The sequence below is a fragment of the Zalophus californianus genome, chromosome 6 (assembly GCF_009762305.2).
Source record: "Zalophus californianus isolate mZalCal1 chromosome 6, mZalCal1.pri.v2, whole genome shotgun sequence".
NCBI lineage: Eukaryota > Metazoa > Chordata > Mammalia > Carnivora > Otariidae > Zalophus > Zalophus californianus.
In genome coordinates, this window is record NC_045600.1 from 27,053,774 (window position 1) to 27,072,583 (window position 18,810).

General features: G+C 52.5%; 1 protein-coding gene across 1 annotated transcript in view; it reads left to right on the plus strand.

Annotated features, from left to right (window-relative positions):
* The window catches only part of LTBP2 (latent transforming growth factor beta binding protein 2), a 102,488-nt gene that overhangs the window by 22,492 nt on the left and 61,186 nt on the right, over nucleotides 1-18,810 (plus strand). Inside the window, 1 exon segment of the mRNA XM_027569333.2 lies at nucleotides 415-664. Coding sequence (XP_027425134.2) covers nucleotides 415-664 — 250 coding nt within the window.

An 18,810-nucleotide genomic window follows, 5' to 3' on the forward strand; every position in this document is an offset into this window, starting at 1 on the left:
CTTTATTGAAAATCTACTCTGTGTCAGTCTCTATTCCAAGTGCTGGGGCGACTGGAGGGAAGAAAACAAAACATCTGCCCCCTGGGACTTTCAGTCTGAAAGGAGGGGCTGACAGCTAAAAGTGAGCACAAGCATACAATACAAAGTCAGGTGTCCTGCTGGGAGTGCTCGACACCTTTGGTCACTCAGTCCCTGATGGGCTGTTCGGAGATGACAGGGTAACCCCACCCTGGGGACCGACAGGTGGAGCGGTGGCAGATGGGCCCAGGGAGCTTTCTGAGGCCAGAGTTGGGCTTCCTGCTGGCCTGGTCGGGGGGGGGGGGGGGGGAGGCACACAGCAGGCGGCCCTCCTGACAGGAAGGTGTCAACCCCCTTGCCCCCGCCGGCCCTCACCGCTCTCCCTTTTCTCCCCAGCTGTGTGCCAGCCGCCGTGCCAGAACCGGGGATCCTGCAGCCGGCCCCAGCTCTGCGTGTGCCGCTCTGGCTTCCGCGGAGCCCGCTGTGAGGAGGTCATTCCCGAGGAGGAATTCGACCCCCAGAACTCAAGGCCAGCACCGCGACGTGCAGCCGAGGGGTCCCCTAACCTTCGCAGGAGCAGCGCTGCCGGAGAAAGCACCACAACCCCCAGGGCGCGGTCACTGGCATCACAACTGCCGCCGGCCAGGTGAGTCCCCTCCTCGGTGGGACAGTGGATCCAGGGGCACTGTCCCTCTCCAGTGGGGCTTCTTCCTTGGGACCATTTGGTGAAGACTTTGGTGGAGAAGACCAGAATTATCCTTCCTCCTCCCTGCTCTCCTACCCCTCCCTGCCCTGACCACAGGGGCCGTGAGTGAGCAGGGAGGTGAGTGTTGGGGTTGGCACAGGCTTTGCCAGGCTGGGGTGGCCAGGGGAGCTGGGAGATGGAGTCGCTACCCTCCAGGTCCTAGGAGGAAGCTGAAGAGAGCATAAACCCTCTCACTCTCTTGTTTCGAATCCTGTCGTGGCCACTTCCTGGCTGGGTGGCCTTGGGCAATTTATTTACCTCTCTGATTCCTCACAGCGAGGTGGGGACAATGATGATCATCACAAGCGTGGAATTGTTGTAAGGATTAAGTTAGTTAATATAAAGAAAGTGCTTAGAACAGTGGCTGGTACATAGTAAACTCTTTATAAATGTTTTCCCCCTCCCCCTCCTCCTCTGCCTGTGGTCCATGCAGGAAGGCCCCCTCTGCCCAAAGAAGCCCTTCAGTTCACTCACTGCCCAGCAATAACTTCTGTCCTTGAAGGAAATCGCAGGAGCATGTGGGGGGAGGGTGTAGAATAAAATGTGGGCAAGGAGAACGTTCACGGGCAAGATTCCCTGGCCTGCTTGCCAGCCAACCTGGCTAGACTTTTTGTAGCTCTGGACAGGAAATCTGAACTTTGTAAACTGGTCCATTTCTAGGGGGCTGTGTTTTCCTTTTGTTTTTTCAGGCGAGTTTTTCCATTCACTTCCTACTTAAGATGTTCTTTCTAAAAGGTTGCAACCTTGTCTTGCTGAACTAAGGGGAAAAAGAATTTGTCGTCTGGGAGGCCAGGAGAACCAGGGAAAGGAGGCTGGCCTCAAGGTCAGGGCCCCAGCGGGAAGGCTCAGGAGAGAAGAGAAAGGAGCTTGAGATTATCCTACAGCTCTGAAGCAGGGGGCAACGGGAGTCTCAGTAAGGTGGGGTCCCAGAGCCCCAAGCACCCAAGCAGATAGTTTACAAGCGTAGCCAGAAGCACAGAGAATAGAGGGATGCACTCTGGTTGAGGTCTGGGGAGAGCCAAATCAAAACCAGAAGAACCAAACCCTTTGGCCAAGGCCTTGGAATGCTGGGGCAGAGAGAGGGGCAGAGCTGAAGGCCAGGTAGACAACACAGGGGCCAGGGTGGATGGCCTGGGATCGGCTGTGAGCAGGTGGGCAGGGCCTGAGCCCTGTGATGATTGGTCCCAGCCAATGGTCCGAGGTGGGTGGGCCTGGTGTGAAGGCACCTGGAAGACCGCCAGAGGTACCAGCTCCAGGGTCAGCCAAGGGCAGGACGGAGCAAGCATTCCCCTGCAAGCTCTCTTTTGGCTTGTAGGATTCATTCCATTTATAATGCATGGAACCCCCGTGTATGCACACAAGTGAGTATGGGGGATAGTTGCTTGGCAGGTCATTCTCTCCCTTGCACCCTTGAGTCAGAGCTGTTTTATAGCCCCTGCCCCATCTGCCCAGCTCAGCCCACTCCTCCCAGTACCACTTTCTCCAAAAAGCCCCCCTAATCACTTCCACCCAGCTCTCTGACCCCCCTGCAGCGCATACCCTGTGGATCTGCGCCCTCTCTGCAATCAGATTGTGTGGGCTGAGCCCTGGAAGGCAGAGACTCCTTCTCTCTTTGGATCTCCCCAAAGCTCCTCCCATAGTCTTAGCTTAGAAAAAAGTCTCGGGCGCCTGGGTGGCTCAGATGGTTAAGCGTCTGCCTTCGGCTCAGGTCACGATCCCAGAGTCCTGGGATCGAGTCCCACATCGGGCTCCCTGCTCCTTGGGAGCCTGCTTCTCCCTCTGCCTCTCTGTCTCTCATGAATAAATAAATAAAATCTTAAAAAAAAAAAAAAGAAAAAAGGCTCAATCCCCATTTGCTTCACTAGGTCCAAACTATAGAGTTACCTAAGAAAAGGCCCACCCACTGTCAAACCCTCACCCTGTACCCAGAACCAAGGGCAACAGCCCCTGTGCTGCTCTGAGTGCAGGAAGAGGGGGCTCTGCGCTTCCTGACGGAGCACCCTACACTCTGCCTCCGGGTGGTCTGTTCCTCTGCTCCCCGCAGCAAGAGCTCTTGGAGACTAGGGACTATGTCCTGCTCTTTCGTGCAGGCCTTGGTACCTAACAACAGGCTTGGCTCACTGTAGGTGCTCAATTTACGTAAGCTAAATGAATGAATGGATGCGACCCGATGCTGGGGAGAGGAGGAGCTGCGGGAGCCTTCCCTCCCCTGCAAAGGAGTCACTGTGTGCAGGAGGTAGTGGAGGGCGAGGGCCCCCAGGGAGGTCGGTGGCCCACAGCAGGGATATCCTCTTCCAGCTTCAATGGCTCCCTCGCCAGGGGCTACTGTGATGTTGTGAATGGGCTGCCGCCTCCAGGCCGGCCCGGTCTGTCTCTGCCCTGGGACCTCGGTGCCATGAAATCTGGGAAAGTCCGAGTGGCCCACTGTCGGCCCAGCTGTGTTTTGCTTTGAGAGGCCAAATCCCGCTTGCCTGGTGGTGTCAGACATTTCCTGTGAGCTTGGCTACGTTCCCCAAGCAGCCGTTGGCCTCTTTCCCGATGGCAACTTGCACTGGCCCTTGGTGTCCAGAGAGAGGGAGTGACATGAAGCAGGGGGCATTCTAGAAGCCAGAGGGGGGCCCAAAATATTTAGAGAGGGGAGACACTGCAAGGATTGGTGATGCCAGAGACCCCCTTCAGGAGAGCACTAGACTGAGGCCAAGAGCCTTGCGTTCCAGAAGGAAGTAAAAAGGGAGGGGCCAGGAGAGTCTCAGGCAGCCACAGCAGCATGCCCTAAGGAGAGCCAGACAAGGGTTGATGTTGTCCGGCTGTGGCCTGGGCTGGCTGCAGGGGCCTGGAGACTCCCCCTGAGACCCAGGTCCAGGCTTCTTCCCCAAGCCTGGGCAGAGGGCCTGTCCCGCCTCGGGAGCCAGAACCAGGCAGCTGGGGACAGGCCTTATGAGGTTGAGGGTGGGGCAGTCACAACAACCCAGGAGCAGCCAGCTTGGGAAACCTGCTTTACATCCACGCTTCTCAAACTGCCTCGGGCATGGGCATCACCTGGGAACTTGCCTGCAGGCAGCTGCTGATTCTGTAGGGCAGGGGAGAGCAGCTCTAATGTGGTCTCTGGTGGTGCTGAGGCTGCCGGTCCACGGACCCCACTTTGAATAGTGAGGGTCCAGCCTGGGCTTTGGATTCAGATAATCCTGGGGGTCCAATTCTGGATTTACTACTCACCAGCTGTGTGACATTTAGGCATGTTTCCTAACCTCTCTGAGTCAATCGTTCCCCACCTGATAGGAGTACAGAAAAGATGAAATGAGACCATGTGAGTAGAACACTTAGTCTAGTATAGTGCCCGATAGGAGTTAATCCTCAATAGGTTTTGGCCGTCAGCAGGCTGGGTTTTTTTTTTGTTTTTTTTTTTTTTGTTAGGGGTTCTTGGGTGGCAAAGAGCAGACAAAACCTGGGGAGCCTGCGTGTGTGTAGGGACCCGCTCCGGGGAGCTGTCAGATCCCGCCCAGCCTCAGGGGAGGCTAGCAGGTCCCACCGTGACCCCAGTAGTGGGTTTGGTTGGCTGGCTGGCTCGTTCCACCAGCACCGTTCTTACCAGCCCTATGGGAGAGGGGGCCGAGGGTAGGTGTCGCATCGTTTCTCAGAATGGGAGGCACCTCCAAGGGGTTTGCTCCTTAGCCTGACCTAGAGGACCTAGAGGCTGGGCCCTGGGGACATTCTAAGCAGGTTTGCTCCTGACTTGGGCAACAACGGGCCTGGGGGACGATGCTAAGAGGGTTTGGTAGGGAGATGTCTAGGAAGCTGTGGGCCCCATGCTGGTGGCTCTCCGTGGGCTGCTCCCCCAGAAGGCAGTTCGGGTCCGCCTTCTTTTACCGACCCGGTCTCTCTCTCTCCTGGATCTTCTTGTCTCCACACACCCCACGTCTTCATCCACTGTGTTAGTTTCCTGTGGCTGCCATAGCGAATTGCCACAAACGAGCCACTTAACCCAATGCAGATGTGTTATCCTACAGCTCTACGGCTCAAACATCTGCCGCGGGTCTCACCAGGTCAGAGTCAAGGTGTCAGCAGGGCTCAGTTCCTGGAGGCTCTTGGGGTCAATCGGTTTCCTTGCTCATTCAGGTTGGTGGCAGAATTCAGTTCCTTGCAGTTGTAGGACCAAGGTCTCCTTTTCTTGCGATCTGTCACTTGAGGGCTGTTCCTAGTACCTAGAAACCCCCTCTACTCTTTGGCTTGTGGCCACCTTCCTATCTTCCAAGCCAGCAATGGCACGTGAACTCTTCATGTTTTGAATCTCCCCTCTGCTTCTTTCTTTGGCTGAATCTCTCACTGACTCTTCTGCCTTCTTCTTTCACTTTTAAGGGCCTATCTGATGACAGATGACATAGCCCCCCCCCCACCATGTGATGACACTCCAGGACACACTCCCTCTTTTGTCAGCTGATGGGCAACCTTGGTTCCACCTGCTACCTTAATTACCTTTTGCCATTTATTTTTTAAGTTTTAATTCCAGTGTAGTTAACATACAGTGTTATAGGAGTTTCATTCCTTTTGCCATTTAATGTAACATATTCAAAGGTGTAACACCAGGGGACAAAGATCATGGGGGCCAACCAAACCCACCCACTGCAGCCCATTCCAGCTGGGATCCCCCAATTTGAAGTGTAACAGCTCCCCTTGTCGGGGTCTTGTCATAGGGCAGCCCTCCATGATCTGGCCCCCAAAACCTTTCTGACAACTCTGATGTCAGCTTTCACCATTCATTCTCCCCATTCACTCTGCTTCTGCCACACTGGCCAGCTGGTTTTTCCTCAAATATGCCAGAGATGCTCCCACCTCAGGGCCTTTGCACTTGCTAGCCCCCCTCCTTAGAATACTGTGTTAGTATTTCCTAGGATGGCCATAACAAATGACCACAGACTGAGTGGCTAAGAACAACAGAAATGTATTCTCTCACAGTTCAGGAGGAAAGAAGTCCAAAATCAAGGTGTCGATTGGGTTGTTCCTTCTGCGAGAGAGTCTGTTTCATGCCTCTCTCCTAGCATCTGATGGCTCCCATCAATCCTTGGTGTCCCTTGGCTTGTAGCTGCATCACACTAATCTCTGCTCCATTGTCACATGGCCTGCTGTGTGTGTGTGTGTGTGTGTGTGTGTGTGCGCGCGCGCGCGGACGTGGGCGTGCATGAATTTAAGGCCCACCCAATCCAGTATAATCTCATCTAAACCTAACTGATTACATCTGCACAGACCCTATATCCAAATAAGGCCCCAAATTACAGGTTGAGAGTTAGGACTTCAACACATTTTGGGGGGGAGACACGATACAACCCACATCAAACACTCTTTCTAGATACTCCCATGGCTTGCTTCCTCCCCCTTCAGGTCTTTTCTTCTTAGCGGGGTGGGGGTGGGGGGCTCTGTTCACCTGATTTAAAACTGCACACTCCCAAACACTCCCTACCCCACCCCCAGCAATTTGTCTCCGTTGCACTAGCGTCTTCTGTGTTTTACTTATTTATTTGATTTATCGTTTTTCTTACCCCCGTGAAAGGTCAGGTCCAGGAGGACAGGGTTTTTTTTTTTTTTTTTTTTTTTTTTTAAGATTTTATTTATTTATTTGAGAGAGAGCAGAGGAAGAAGCAGACTCCCTGCTCAGCAGGGAGCCCAATGCAGGGCTCGATCCTAGGACCATGACCTGAGCCGAAGGCAGACACTTAACAGACTGAGCCACCCAGGCGCCCCGGGACAGGGGTTTTTATCTGCTTTCTTGCTGCTGATGACTGACGTGACTTCCCAAGTAGATCACTGCACCAGGAGCCACAGCAGGGGAGACCCAGGCCCCTCTCCTGGGGTCGAAGGCAGCACCTGCTGCCTGACAAAATGGCAAAGAGGAGATCGATGACCCAGAACCAGAAACGAGGTACCTGGGGCAACAGAAGGAACGAGAAGGTGCGAGGAAGCAGCCAGTGTATGTCTCAGGGGACAGTGTTGGGTTTTGGAGCCAGGCAGGATTAAAACCCCGGTGCCTCTTAAACTAGTCATGCCATTCACTTCACCTCACTGAAATTCGGTTTCTTTGGCTCTGAAATGGGAAAACTAATGCCCCTCTCATAGGGTGCTTGAGAGGATTCATTGAAATAACATATGTGGAGGGGTCGGGGGTGTCTGGCACACAGGAGGTCCAATAAATGCAAAATCTCTGACCCTACCTTTCTATTCCCCATGCCTCTGACAAATCAGTGTGAGGTACCCTGTTTGCCAGGATGGGTTTTTCTCCACCCCACCGTCTGGACTTACAGATAGGGAAACTGAGGCAGGACAAAAGTTGGCAGCTGGGTTATGGGTCTATTCTGGGAACCCGGGAGATGCTGACTTGGGCCAGTCTGAGGGCTTGCCAGGGTCCTCAGAGCCTGGGTTCTGCTCCAGGCCCCTCCCTGCCACTCCCCTCCTCTTCTCTGGGTGTCCACATGCTGCCACATGCCCTCCTCCGGCTCCTCTGGCTCCCTGGGGCGACATGACGCTCCTGTTTATCCTCGCTCCTCATTCAAGGCACCTTGGACCCAAGACAATTCTCCAATTCCCCTGGGACATGGTGAGGGCCTGACTCATGCTGGAAGGCTAGAATCCTTTGCCTCCTGGGGTCTCAGTTTCCACGTTTATAAATCAGAGACATAGAGTGGGTCTTCTCTGAGGTCGAGTTAATGGTCTCAGATGCTGGCCTCCGGCTTGGCCATTTTCCATCCCAGATGGTGATGTGTGCTTACTCCCCTTTTATCCATTTCCAAGGTCGTGACAAGGACACATGATGCCTTCACCGGGACAGACCTTCACTGTCCCTGACAATCTGACCTTGAATCCTCCTTAGCGAGCCCCCTGTGGGTTAGCAGCCTGCGTCTTTCATTCTGTGTCACGCCTTCCTCATGGCCATGCAGTGGCGCCTCCCTGCCAGGGCAACTTCAGTCCAGGCTGAGGCAAGCGTTTGAGATCTCTGGGGATGGAGTGCCTTCTTTCCTTTCCTTCTCTCTCTCTCCTTTTTTTTTAAGCCTTATTTTTTTTCTGATTTGTTTTTGTAACTCTGAGCCCCAAGCTTGCCCCCTGGGGTTTTTTTGGAGTTCCCCAACCCTTAGGACCTTGAATATACTATTTTGAAAGAATCAGGAGACCCAGTTTTGCTTCCAAGCTGGGACACTAAGTAGCTTTGTGGCTTTTGGCTAGCCACTTAACTTCACGAAGACTTCATGTCTCTATCTATAAAATAGGAAAGAAAATTCTTTCCTCACCGGGATGTTGTGAGGATTAACAAAAACATTGTGGGCAAAAGATTGCTTTGTGAACTGTAATGTTTATTGGAAGTGCTGGTTAGTGTTGTTAGTTAGCAGTCTTGACAGTGGGCTGGGGTATTTGCTTATGCCTCCTATTTGTGTATGGGTGACTTTCAGGAGAAGCTCCTCATTGGGGCCCTCTCTGACCACCTTTTAAAGGTTTTAGCCTTAGGGTTGACCTTAGCCACTGGACACAAACCAAGGAATGTACTTCATGGTGTGGATCATAGTGTCTACAATGGGTACCCCAACAGTTGTGCAGTGCACAGCCTGTGCAACTGTATGTGGTGATCCTGGACCTGGTTCCTTCCCAGGAGGGAGATGTCTCCTATCTCTCTATTACTTAATATTGTAACCCCCCAACTTGAGAATCCCCCTCATCTTGTTCACTTTTTATTTTCACAGTACTTTTTACTTTTTGTTTTCTAACTAACCTATAATTAACTTAATTTGTCATGTTCAGTATTTATCATCTGTTTTCCCCCAGCTACAATGTGAGCTACTCAAGGACAGGGATCTTGCTTTGTGCACTGATATATCCCAATCTCCTAGAACAGTGCCTGGTATATAGTAAGCGCTCGATAAATAAATATCTACTGAATGACCATCCCTATCGCAGTACATTCCCTATGGCTTCCTGGAGCAAAAAAAGATGGTCTTTGGTCCCTTCCTTTCTGAGCTGACACTCAGCCTATCCCCTAGAATGACACATATCAGGAAGGGGATCTTCCAATCCTCCCAGCAGCTGGGTATCTGCCCACTCTATGCCCCTGGGCCTGGGGGCTCTGGAGCCAGGGCGGGCCTAGGGCAATACTTCTCCCCTAATGGTGACTAGAATGGGGAAGAGCCAGACTTAGCAGACCCTGAGGCATGCCAGGAGTCTGGTACAGGACTGTGGCATCTGTGAAGGGGGTCCCCTTCCAGTTTCTTCTGTCTCCAGGGCCTGAAAAGAGCCCCATGAACCCCCCTCCCTGGGCTTGTGGGTTTGGAAGAGGGAGGGCTTGGAGGAGAGTAGTCAGAGGGAGATGCTCGCTTGTGGGCCTCCAGCCAGAACAAATGGAGAGGGTTTTATTTTCCCAAGTCTGAAACCCCAGAAGCCCTGCTGCTGCTTTTTGAGGAGAGTAGAAAAAAATCTGCGTCTTAGCCAAGCACTTCCTTTCCTGTCCACGCCCCTCTCCCTGCTGCTCGCAAGAGCTTCTACAAGTGTAGATGGGCCCCATGAAGGTTTGTGGAGGGTCCCTCAGCACTGCCCAGGAGACTGCTTGGAGGAAGTAGCTAGGTCTGAAGCACTCCATTCCCACCAGGGAGAGGAGGGAGACATTCTGTGCTGGACTTCTTAGTCACTGGATACAACAGGAGATGGCCATCACATTATAGTCTCTATGATAGGTACTCCAAGAATTGTGCAGTGCACAGCCTGTGCAGCTGTATGAAGTGACCCTGGACTTGGCTTCTTCTCAGGAGGGAGATATTTCCCATGTCCCCCACAAAGCATGTTGCTTCAAAGCAGTCCTTTGTAGCTGGGTGTGGCTGCTGAGGTCCCTTCTAGAGTTCTCTGAAATGGTAGTGGTGTTTTGGGGGTGGACCTCTGGGGCTTTGAAGTGTGTTAATATGCAGCTCCTCAACCCACGTATGTAACTGAGACCCACAGAGCTCACAGGGCCTGGGCAGGGTCTTGGCTAGCCATGTGTGAGTAACAAAAAGACACAGGCTCTGGGCAAATGCGGCCCGAGGCATGCATTCTGGCTATGTTTTGCCTCTAGGCCTCATGGTCCTGCCAGAGATGGTGAAGAAGGAGCATTCAGCCCAGTGCGGACACCTCTGAGTTGGTGGATGCCAAGCTCAGGCCTCTGAGTGTTCAGGGAAGAAGGGAACCCAGCACCTTCTAACACCTCTCTTGCTCTCCACATAGGACAAGTGGGTGGGTTCCAGGGAAATGGTGTCTGCTGCTTGCACACTTGCTCTTGCCTTCCTTTCTCTCCTAGTTAAGCTTGAAGATGAACATCTGGCCTGAGGCAGCCCCAAAATCTCTGATGAAGGCTGCATGACTCGCTTTTCCAGGATTCCCCCAGAGCTGACAGTTATCAGAACCTCCCCTGGGTGCGAATACAGAGGAAGGCTCCCTCCCAGCCATGCCCTGGCCCTGGCCCTCGACAGGTCCCTGAGATATGAGCTGCTCACCTCCTGTCTGCCAACAGCCTGCAGCACAATGATGGAGAAAGCTACAGAGCTTCTTTCTCTTCCAGTCCTCCCTCTTCCTCACCACCACTGAGGGCATCTCCAGCTCAGTGACATGTGGGAAAGAGATGTTACACAAATGTCTTCTGGCCAATCACGTTGAGTCTGAGTGGTGGAGTATAAATGGAGTGAGGTGGCAGGGCTGCACCTGCTGACAGGATGGGGATAATCACCAAGGAGCAGAGGGGTCCCGGAGACCTCCCAGTGCTCACCACTGCCCTGACCCTAGTCTCACCCCGATGGGGTGCCTAGAATTGTGGCTACAGAGGTGAATATTGGGTAAGGATTGGGTGGGACTGGGGTTGTGGTTGGGGTGATACTCTATTTCACAAGAGGGTGGTGGTGAGGGAAAGAAGAGAGGATAACTTTAGTGTAGTATTACAGTGAGATTTTAACCTTAGGGTTGTGGGTAGTGTTGGGTTAAAGTTATGCTAGAGTAGAATTTAGGACTGGTGTGTGTGTGTGTGTGTGTGTGTGTGTGTGTGTGTGTGTGTGGTATGGTTGTTATTTTAACCTACCATTTATGGAACCTTATTGAGTCACCTGGCCCTCCTGTGCAGAACACTCAACAGGCACCACCTACAAATGGGGACCATATGACATAGTGGTTACGAGCATGAGTCATAAGTCAGACCTCTGTTTCATCCGATTCTGTTGCTCACAGCCGTGTGATGCTGTGTGTTTCCTCGCCTCCCTGAGTCTCAGTGTAAAAGGATGATGCTAATGCTGACCGCACAAGGTTGTGTTGAGAATAAAATAAAAGAAGTAGATAAAGTGCTGAGTCACATGGCTAAGTGCTCAATCCTCGAGAGCTGATACTCTTTCTTATCTGTATCAGAGTTCCAGGAGGAAACAGATGGCACATGCAGTGGGAACAGTGTGATAAAGGGTCTATTTGCAAAGGCATGGACAGGGTTAGAGGGGCAGGGTGCCGGTGGTTACTGGAACTAGAGCAGCTACAGCCACAGGAGAAAGCCTCTGTTGACCATGCTACTGCCCATCCCCTGCCCCACCGTGCCTGTCAGGAGGGAGTTGGGAGGATCAATACCTCCACTCCCTCTCCTGCCCTCTTGCTGGGTTTCCGCTTGGGCTGAACAGGACCGGAAGGCAGAGGGCGAAGGAGCCCCCCGGGGCCCAGAGTGGGGTGGAGAAAAGTCTAGAGGAGCAAGTGGAAGATCTCTAGAACATTAATGAGTCCTCACGGTGGCACTGCGGGGAAGGGCCATTCCAGTCCAGCTCTGCTCAAGACTCTGGAACCCTTGCCAAGCAGCCATTTTGCTAAACAGCCTGTAGAGCAGGTGAGCTCAGGCCGGTGCAGAGCAGCAAGCCTGGTGAGGGAGCCACAGGGACAGGGTCAGGCAAGGCATCTAGTGTCTTTGCAGGAAATTAGAGAAAACCAGCAAGAGCCTGGAGTAGCTTCTGCACAGCCCCGTGTGGGGAACAAAGGCAGCTTGTTGGGATCATTAAAACAGAATGAATGCAGTTCCCAGCATCCAGCTTAAAAAATAGTAACAACAAACATTTCAAGCTTGTGGCTGCACTCATAGCATTTAGCTGACCGAAGTCCTCTAGGATTTTTGTTTGAAAGGAAAAGGTTAGGGAGTGATGAAGCAAGAAGGGTCTGGAAACACAGTCAGTGCTGTTTTTCAGATGCCCCAAGGGATGGTTTGTCCCATCCGGTGGCTTTGTACAGAACTGTGGCTACTCAGTGAATGTCACCCTCTGGGGAGGGGTGTGTGTGTGCATGTGTGTGTGTGTGTGCGCGCGCGCACGCGCATGCGGCATGGCTGGGAAAGCTATATGAAAGAACATACCTAAGAAATTATAATGGAGATTTTTTTTCAGGCTTTGTGAATTCTCCTTTTGAGCTCAAGGTTTTTAAATATATGTATATCGGGTTTCACCCCTTGTCTGGGACGCAGAGGAAGTTTCTGATTTATGGGTCCGGTAGTTTCTCCAGTTATGCGATCTTTAAATCTGCCATCAGTTAATGAATTTGCCGCTGTCAGAAAAGGCACTGTAAGCTTCCCAAGTGAAAATTCTTTACCAAAGTAAAGTGGTACCATGATAACACTAGTAAAAAAGGGGCTCAAATGTATACTTGTTTCCACTCGTGGAGCTAACAATCAGTGCCTCAGCACTCCTCTCCTGATCATTAACGTGTATGTGTGCGTGTGTGCACACATGCGCCCATGCATGCGCTCACACACACACACACACACACGCACACACACCACCTCTGGAGAGGGCTATGGAGGAAGGTTTAAGGCTTGCCAGATAATTTCCCAGAAAAAGATTAGGAAGGACAAATGGATTAAATGCAAAGTCATCCGATAACCACAGTTGTAAGATTGGCTGCTTAGGACCCAGAGGGGTGTGTATGCGCGTCTGTCTGTCTGCAGATGACATCGTGACGATCGCTAGATGATTTCCAATAACAAAATGTGAAAACACATAGTTGCTTTGTTAGCCACATAGCTGTGGTTTTGTGTCCGTGATTCATTGTGGAAGTGAGTAGCTGCAACAGGCATTTTGTGGGGGTTTTTTGTTCTTTTTTCTCCTAAAAAAATATTTGTGAAAGGTCTAAAATTCAAGGAAGTCCAGTGTTTTTGAAAAGAAAAATCCCCATTCCTTGCAAAATGAAGACTGCAAATCAAACCCTCTGGAGCGACCACATGTCTGCTTCTAGCCCTGCTAAGCCTCAGGCCCTGACTACTACCTAATATGTCCACCCATGTGTGCACCCAGAGGAGGGTGGGGCTTGCCTCTCAAGGGAATCTGGTACTGCAGGGGGACCTGAGACAGGTCATGCCCTTGAGAATCATTCATCCCACATTTCTTTCTTTTTGGGGGTCAAGGTCAGAGCCCCTGGAGCAGGCAGTGGTGTGTGAGGGAGGGATTGTGAAACTATTGATTTCTTACAGTTAGATAAGCCTGGGTCTGAATCTCAGCCCTACCACTTAACAGCTATGCCTGCCATGAGCAGGTGATTTAACCCAACAAGCCTCAGTGTTCTCATCTGTAAGTTGAGGATATCCGTCCCTTCCTTATAGAATTGTCAGGAGAATTTACTAATATATCCAAATGCATCTGGCACCTTTGACATGTTCTATGAATAGCACCCACCCTTATTTGTCCCTGGACTCTGGGGTTACCTGGGCCTTTTGTTTACATCAGAAAAGCAGCAGCAAGACCTGGAGACTCTGAGAGATTGCCCAGACCACAGGAAGTTGTTTCTGGCCCTAGTGAGGTTTCTTGTTGTGGGCAAGGGTGAGCAGCAGGGTGGGGAATATCATCCATCGAAGGCAGGCGGAGCTCAGGCCTTGAGACCCCACCCCAGCACTTCCCTGTCGGTGCTGATCCTGGCCAGAGTGATAACCTCTGTGTACTTCAGTTTTCTCTTCTCTAAAATGGGGGGTGGTCGTTCCTACATCATAGGGTTGTTGTGCTAATCACGTGAGGTATCAAACATAAAGAGTCTAGCAAAAAAATTTTTTTTAATTTTTTTAAAGATTTTATTTATTTATTCATGAGAGACAGAGGGAGAGAGAGAGAGAGAGAGAGAGAAGCAGAGGGAGAAGCAGGCTCCCAAGGAGCAGGGAGCCCGATGCGGGACTCGATCCCAGGACCCTGGGATCATGACCTGAGCCGAAGGCAGATGCTTAACCATCTGAGCCACCCAAGCGCCCGCAAAAATTTTTTAAAAAATGAAATGCCTATAGTAGATGTCTGGCACATAATCAGGTGGTAGATTTGGGCTGCAACGATGCTGAAGACTCCTGAGGTTGGGGTCCTCATTCTCATAGAAATCTCCTTTTGTTTATGGTCCTGGGGTCGAGTTTCAGCCCCAGGAAGAGCAGACTGACTGCAGGCTGCCAGGACTTTGGCCTGCCCCTGAGGAGTATATCCTTGACCCAGCCCCCGCCCCTCCCCCGCCCCCCAGTAAGCCTCTCTGGGCAGGTCCAAAAGTGGGATAAACTCATCTGACATCACAGGCCTGTGTTTGCTGTCTGATAAGCCAGGCCTACTAAGCTCTGTGCATGGGGGTGTGTTATGGAGCATAAAGGGGTCCCAAAGACCATGAGCTGGGAAATCGGGGGTTTGGGAGGTGGGCATCTCATGCCAATTTGATGGTGGTGAAATGCCCATACACCAGGCTCTTCGTGGCTGTGGGAGATGGTCCAAGCTCAATCCTCTCAGCCTAAAGCTCTTTCCTTCCCCTGCTTCCCCTCGAGCCACTCCTCCTCTGATCTCCCGGAGCACCTGCCACGCACACCACTGTAGCAGCTCCGGGGAGAGCATGAAGGGCACGATAAGCTTTGCGTATGACTTACGCAGGTTAAGGCTGGGACCCTTGGCTCTACAGCTCAGTCCTAAAACATAGTTCTCAAGCTGCCGTGAGGATGTAGAGGTTTAGAGTACAGGCTCCGGATAGATCTATGTACCTGTAGGCTATAGATAGTCTATAGAATAGCTACAGGCTATCTGTGTTTGATTCCCAGCTCTGTTAGTCATTGCTGTGTGACCTTAGACTAGTTACCTAGCTTCTCTGTGCCTCATCAGTAAAATGGGGATAATAATAATACCTACTTCCTACTTTTAAAGATGGTTAAATTAGTTAATGTATGGAAAGTGGGAAGAACCATGCCTGGATGTGTGAGGCACTGTAGAGCTATTTGCTCTTATTTTCTGTCATCCCTGGCCCCTTCTCTTTTACCTTTAACCAGACAAGGCTTCTTCTCCTTAAATACCAATAGCACATGCCCTAATGTGTCTCTGTATGCTCAGGGTTCTCTCTGCCTTGGGTGGACTCTGCCCTCCTGAGCCCTATCTCCAGCTCATATTGCACAACCACTAGAAAGCCTTCGCCGTGCATCCAGCTGTGAGACTCTTGGCACCTGATGCTTTTCTGCTCTTGGATGGTCATGAATCACCCATGTTCAGGGTCTTGTCCCAGGGCTGCTGGGTATGGCTTTGTGCGTTGTGCCCTGCACAAAGATATTGGTCAGGGTACGAAAGCGGCTAAAAATCTAGCCTATGTTCTCAGCCAGCTCTGGCACCGTAAAGGAAATGGGGCCGCTTCTGTAAACTGGATCCCCAGAGGGGCCCCTTTTCTAGTTCACACAAAGGCACCAAGAGTGGGCCCTTCCCCACCCTCTGCCTCCTTGCTTGGAGGGAGCAAGATGCCTTTCCCACAGTACCCATGTGGGACTGTGCTCCTTATAAAATGCTCATAAATGCACCTTGGAAGTAGGTGAATGATGAATTCATGACATCCAGGTGCCCCATGAACTGACAAGTCTTCCGAGGGGAGGTTGGAGCCAAAGGTTTCCGACTGCCTGCTGGCACCAGCTGCTGTGGGACCGGGCCCAGCCAGGGCTGGAGAAATAGCTCCAGTGGGGAGAGAGGGCCAGAAGAGCCCCCTGAGAAGTTGAAAGTTCATGTGGTACCTATCTGGGCACAGTAGCTGTGTGCCCAGCACTGTGATGACTCCATGAAGAATATAAAGAGAATATAAGACTTGATCCCTTGCCTCCCTCTCTGGGGGGATCTGTGTTCCTGGCCAAGCTGCAGCACTTTGGGTGGTCTGCTGGGCCCAAAGGGAGATGGAGGAACTCTTGGAGGGGCCCTCTCCTCAGCTGGGAGGGAGAGGGCGATGACCCTAGCAGTTTGACACTTGGGCAAGCTGGGTAGAAAGTGAGGGGCATTTCTGGGGCCCTGGGCAGCCCGCTGTGGCTCCCCTGCTCTGCTCCCTCACCCAGCCAGGAGAGAAAAAAAGGGAATGCAGAGTTTCAAGGGGTCAGGGCTTGGGAGCCTGACAGCCTACAAGGCAGGCTGCTCAGTGTAAAAGGGTTTGTCAGCATGAGGTCGTGGGGGGTCCAGAGGGTGGAGGAGAGTGAGGAGGCCTAGCGGGGTCTCTGGGCCCTTGGGAGACTGAGGCAGCAACTAGTACTTCAGGGCTGCTCTAGAGGTGGGGGTCAGGCCCCAGGCCGGGCTTGTGCCCCGCAGACATTCCCCTGGACGTGCACAACTCCCGCCAGCCTCTGCCTCTTATTTACCTACAAGGAAACAGGGGTGCTGTGTTTCCCCCTGAGCTGGCTGGGAGAGCACAGCAGGCAGAGACTAGGCAGGACAGATTCCCACCCCACCCCCCGCCGCCCAGGATTCTGCCCCCTTCACACAACCCCCAACCTGGCAGAGGCATCCCCTGGGGTCTTTGTCCCACATCTCCAAGTCTCAGACCTGGGTGTGGGCAAAGAAAGACTCAGACCTTGGAGCAGGAGGATGTGACTCACAGGTAGCTGAGGTGGGGCTGGGTTGGGGACTCCGGCTGACCACTGAGGTCCCAGGGATTGGACACAGCGGGGTGGGCAAAACAGGGTGAGCGACAGAAGAGGTCTCAGGACAGCCAGTTCTCAGACATTTCAGGAGGGCACCAGGGAGTGAGGATGCCGGCGCTGATGACACATCAGTGTGCCAGGCAGAGGGCGGGTGCTGGGTCCCCCGGGCACCACCCCACCGAGCTTGCCGTGAGCCCAAAGGCCTATGGCTTCCTCTCTGGCACTCAGGAACAGCTCCACTATCCCAGGCACACAAAGCTCCTGCCTCTTCAGGGGTCACCCTGTCGCTGGTCAAAAACGTCCTTCCTCACACTCTGCTGAAACCTGCTCCCCTGTGGCATGGTCCTCGGTCTGTCCTCTGCAAATCCAGGCTCTTCCCTGCCACAGCCCTCCTCACATCTGATGCCAGATACTGCAGTCTGGGGGCAGGAGGGCAGGGTTTAGGAGGGTGCTGATTCCCCCAGGCAAGGACAGTCGGGGGACCCTAGTGCCTGGGGTAAGAGCGAAGCCTTCAGCGGACAGAGAACACAATGAGGGTAGTCAGGGGGACCTCTATCCACATAGTTACAGGCCAATATAGATTTTTGGGATTCCAATGCTGACTCCTCCATTTTTTATACTGCACTGTCCAATATGGTAATCACCAGCCCTATGGGGGCTATTTAAATTTGATTTAACGTAAAACTCAGCCACACTAGCCACATTTCCAAGTGTTCAAAAGCCACAAGTGGCTGGTAGTTAGCATATTGAATAGCGCAGACTATAGAGCATTTCCATCCCCACAGAAAGTTCTGATGGACACAATGATTCTAGACGAATGATCTTGGACAAGTTCCTTAACCTCTCTGGGCCTCAATTTCCTTTTCTGAAACATAGGGCTAATAACAATACCTAGCCCCTAAGGTGGTTGTGAAGATCAGATAACATAATGCAAATGTAACAATGAATACACAGCACAGGGCGCCTGGGTGGCTCAGTCGCTTGAGCATCTTGCCTTTGGCTCAGGTCATGATCCCAGGGTCCTGGGATCGAGTCCCGCATCGGGCTCCCTGCTCAGCAGGGAGTCTGCTTCTCTCTCTGCCTGCCGTTCCTTCCCCCTGCTTGTGCTCTCTCTCTCTCACCCTCGCTCTCTCTTTCACATAATAAAAATCTATAAAAAATAAAAAATATATACAATGCAGAATCAGCACTCAATACATAGTCATCATTATTGCTCAAGCCCTCCCCTCCTCCTGTCACCAAAGAACCCACCAACCTGGCACGTCTGGTACCCAGACGCTGGAGAGTGATAGCTGCTAAGTCATAGCCAGCCTGCCTCTCGCCTGCCCAGCCCCCACGCTGTGCGTTGCCTAGACCAGTGGGCTCCCAGGCCACGGTGTCCTCTCCTCCTGATCCACCCTGGCCGGTTGCCCCCTTGCCCTCGGCTGAGGCGGGGCAGGTTTGTGGCAGGACCCGGAGCAGGAGGTCTGGTGACACTACAGTGGGTCCCTGAGGGTTTGGCACAAGGGCCGGCTGACCCTGGCCTGGGCCCGAAGAGAGATGGAGCAGAGAGAGAGCTCTGCGAGGGCTTCCCTTGTCTTGCCGGCACCCACATCCTCAGGGGAGACTAAGCCACCTGGGAGGCACTGGGGCCTGGGCACCTGCCACTACGGCCTGCAGTCACAGGAGAGCCAGAAGCGGGGACGGCATTCTGGAGGGCCCTCCTGGCCCCCTGGCCCCTCCTACCCGTCTGGCTGCTCCCCCTCTGACACCCTCACAGTCTCTTCCTCTGTCTGCCCTCAGGCCTTGGTGCTCCCCAGGCTCCTCCTCCACCCTTGCTTACTCTCTCTTCACGCCTCTATTTCTCAGAGGGTTTAGGTGTCAGGGCGCCTGGGAGTCATAAGGAATGCCATCCGTGTAATTAATCCCATGATTAGAGCTGAGAACAGTTTTATTAGCAGAAACTATGACGATCGTCTGGGTGTTCAAAATAAAACCCAGCTCTAGGCACACGCACATATCCGTGAGAGGAACATGCTGTCAGGTGAAGTGTGATGGGCCACTGCCACATTTTCCGTTAATATGCATTTACTGCTTATTCATTTGTTTTATCATGTGCTAGCCGACAAGGGGTAGCAGGTGCCAAAGGCTGGAGACAAATTTATGGGAACAA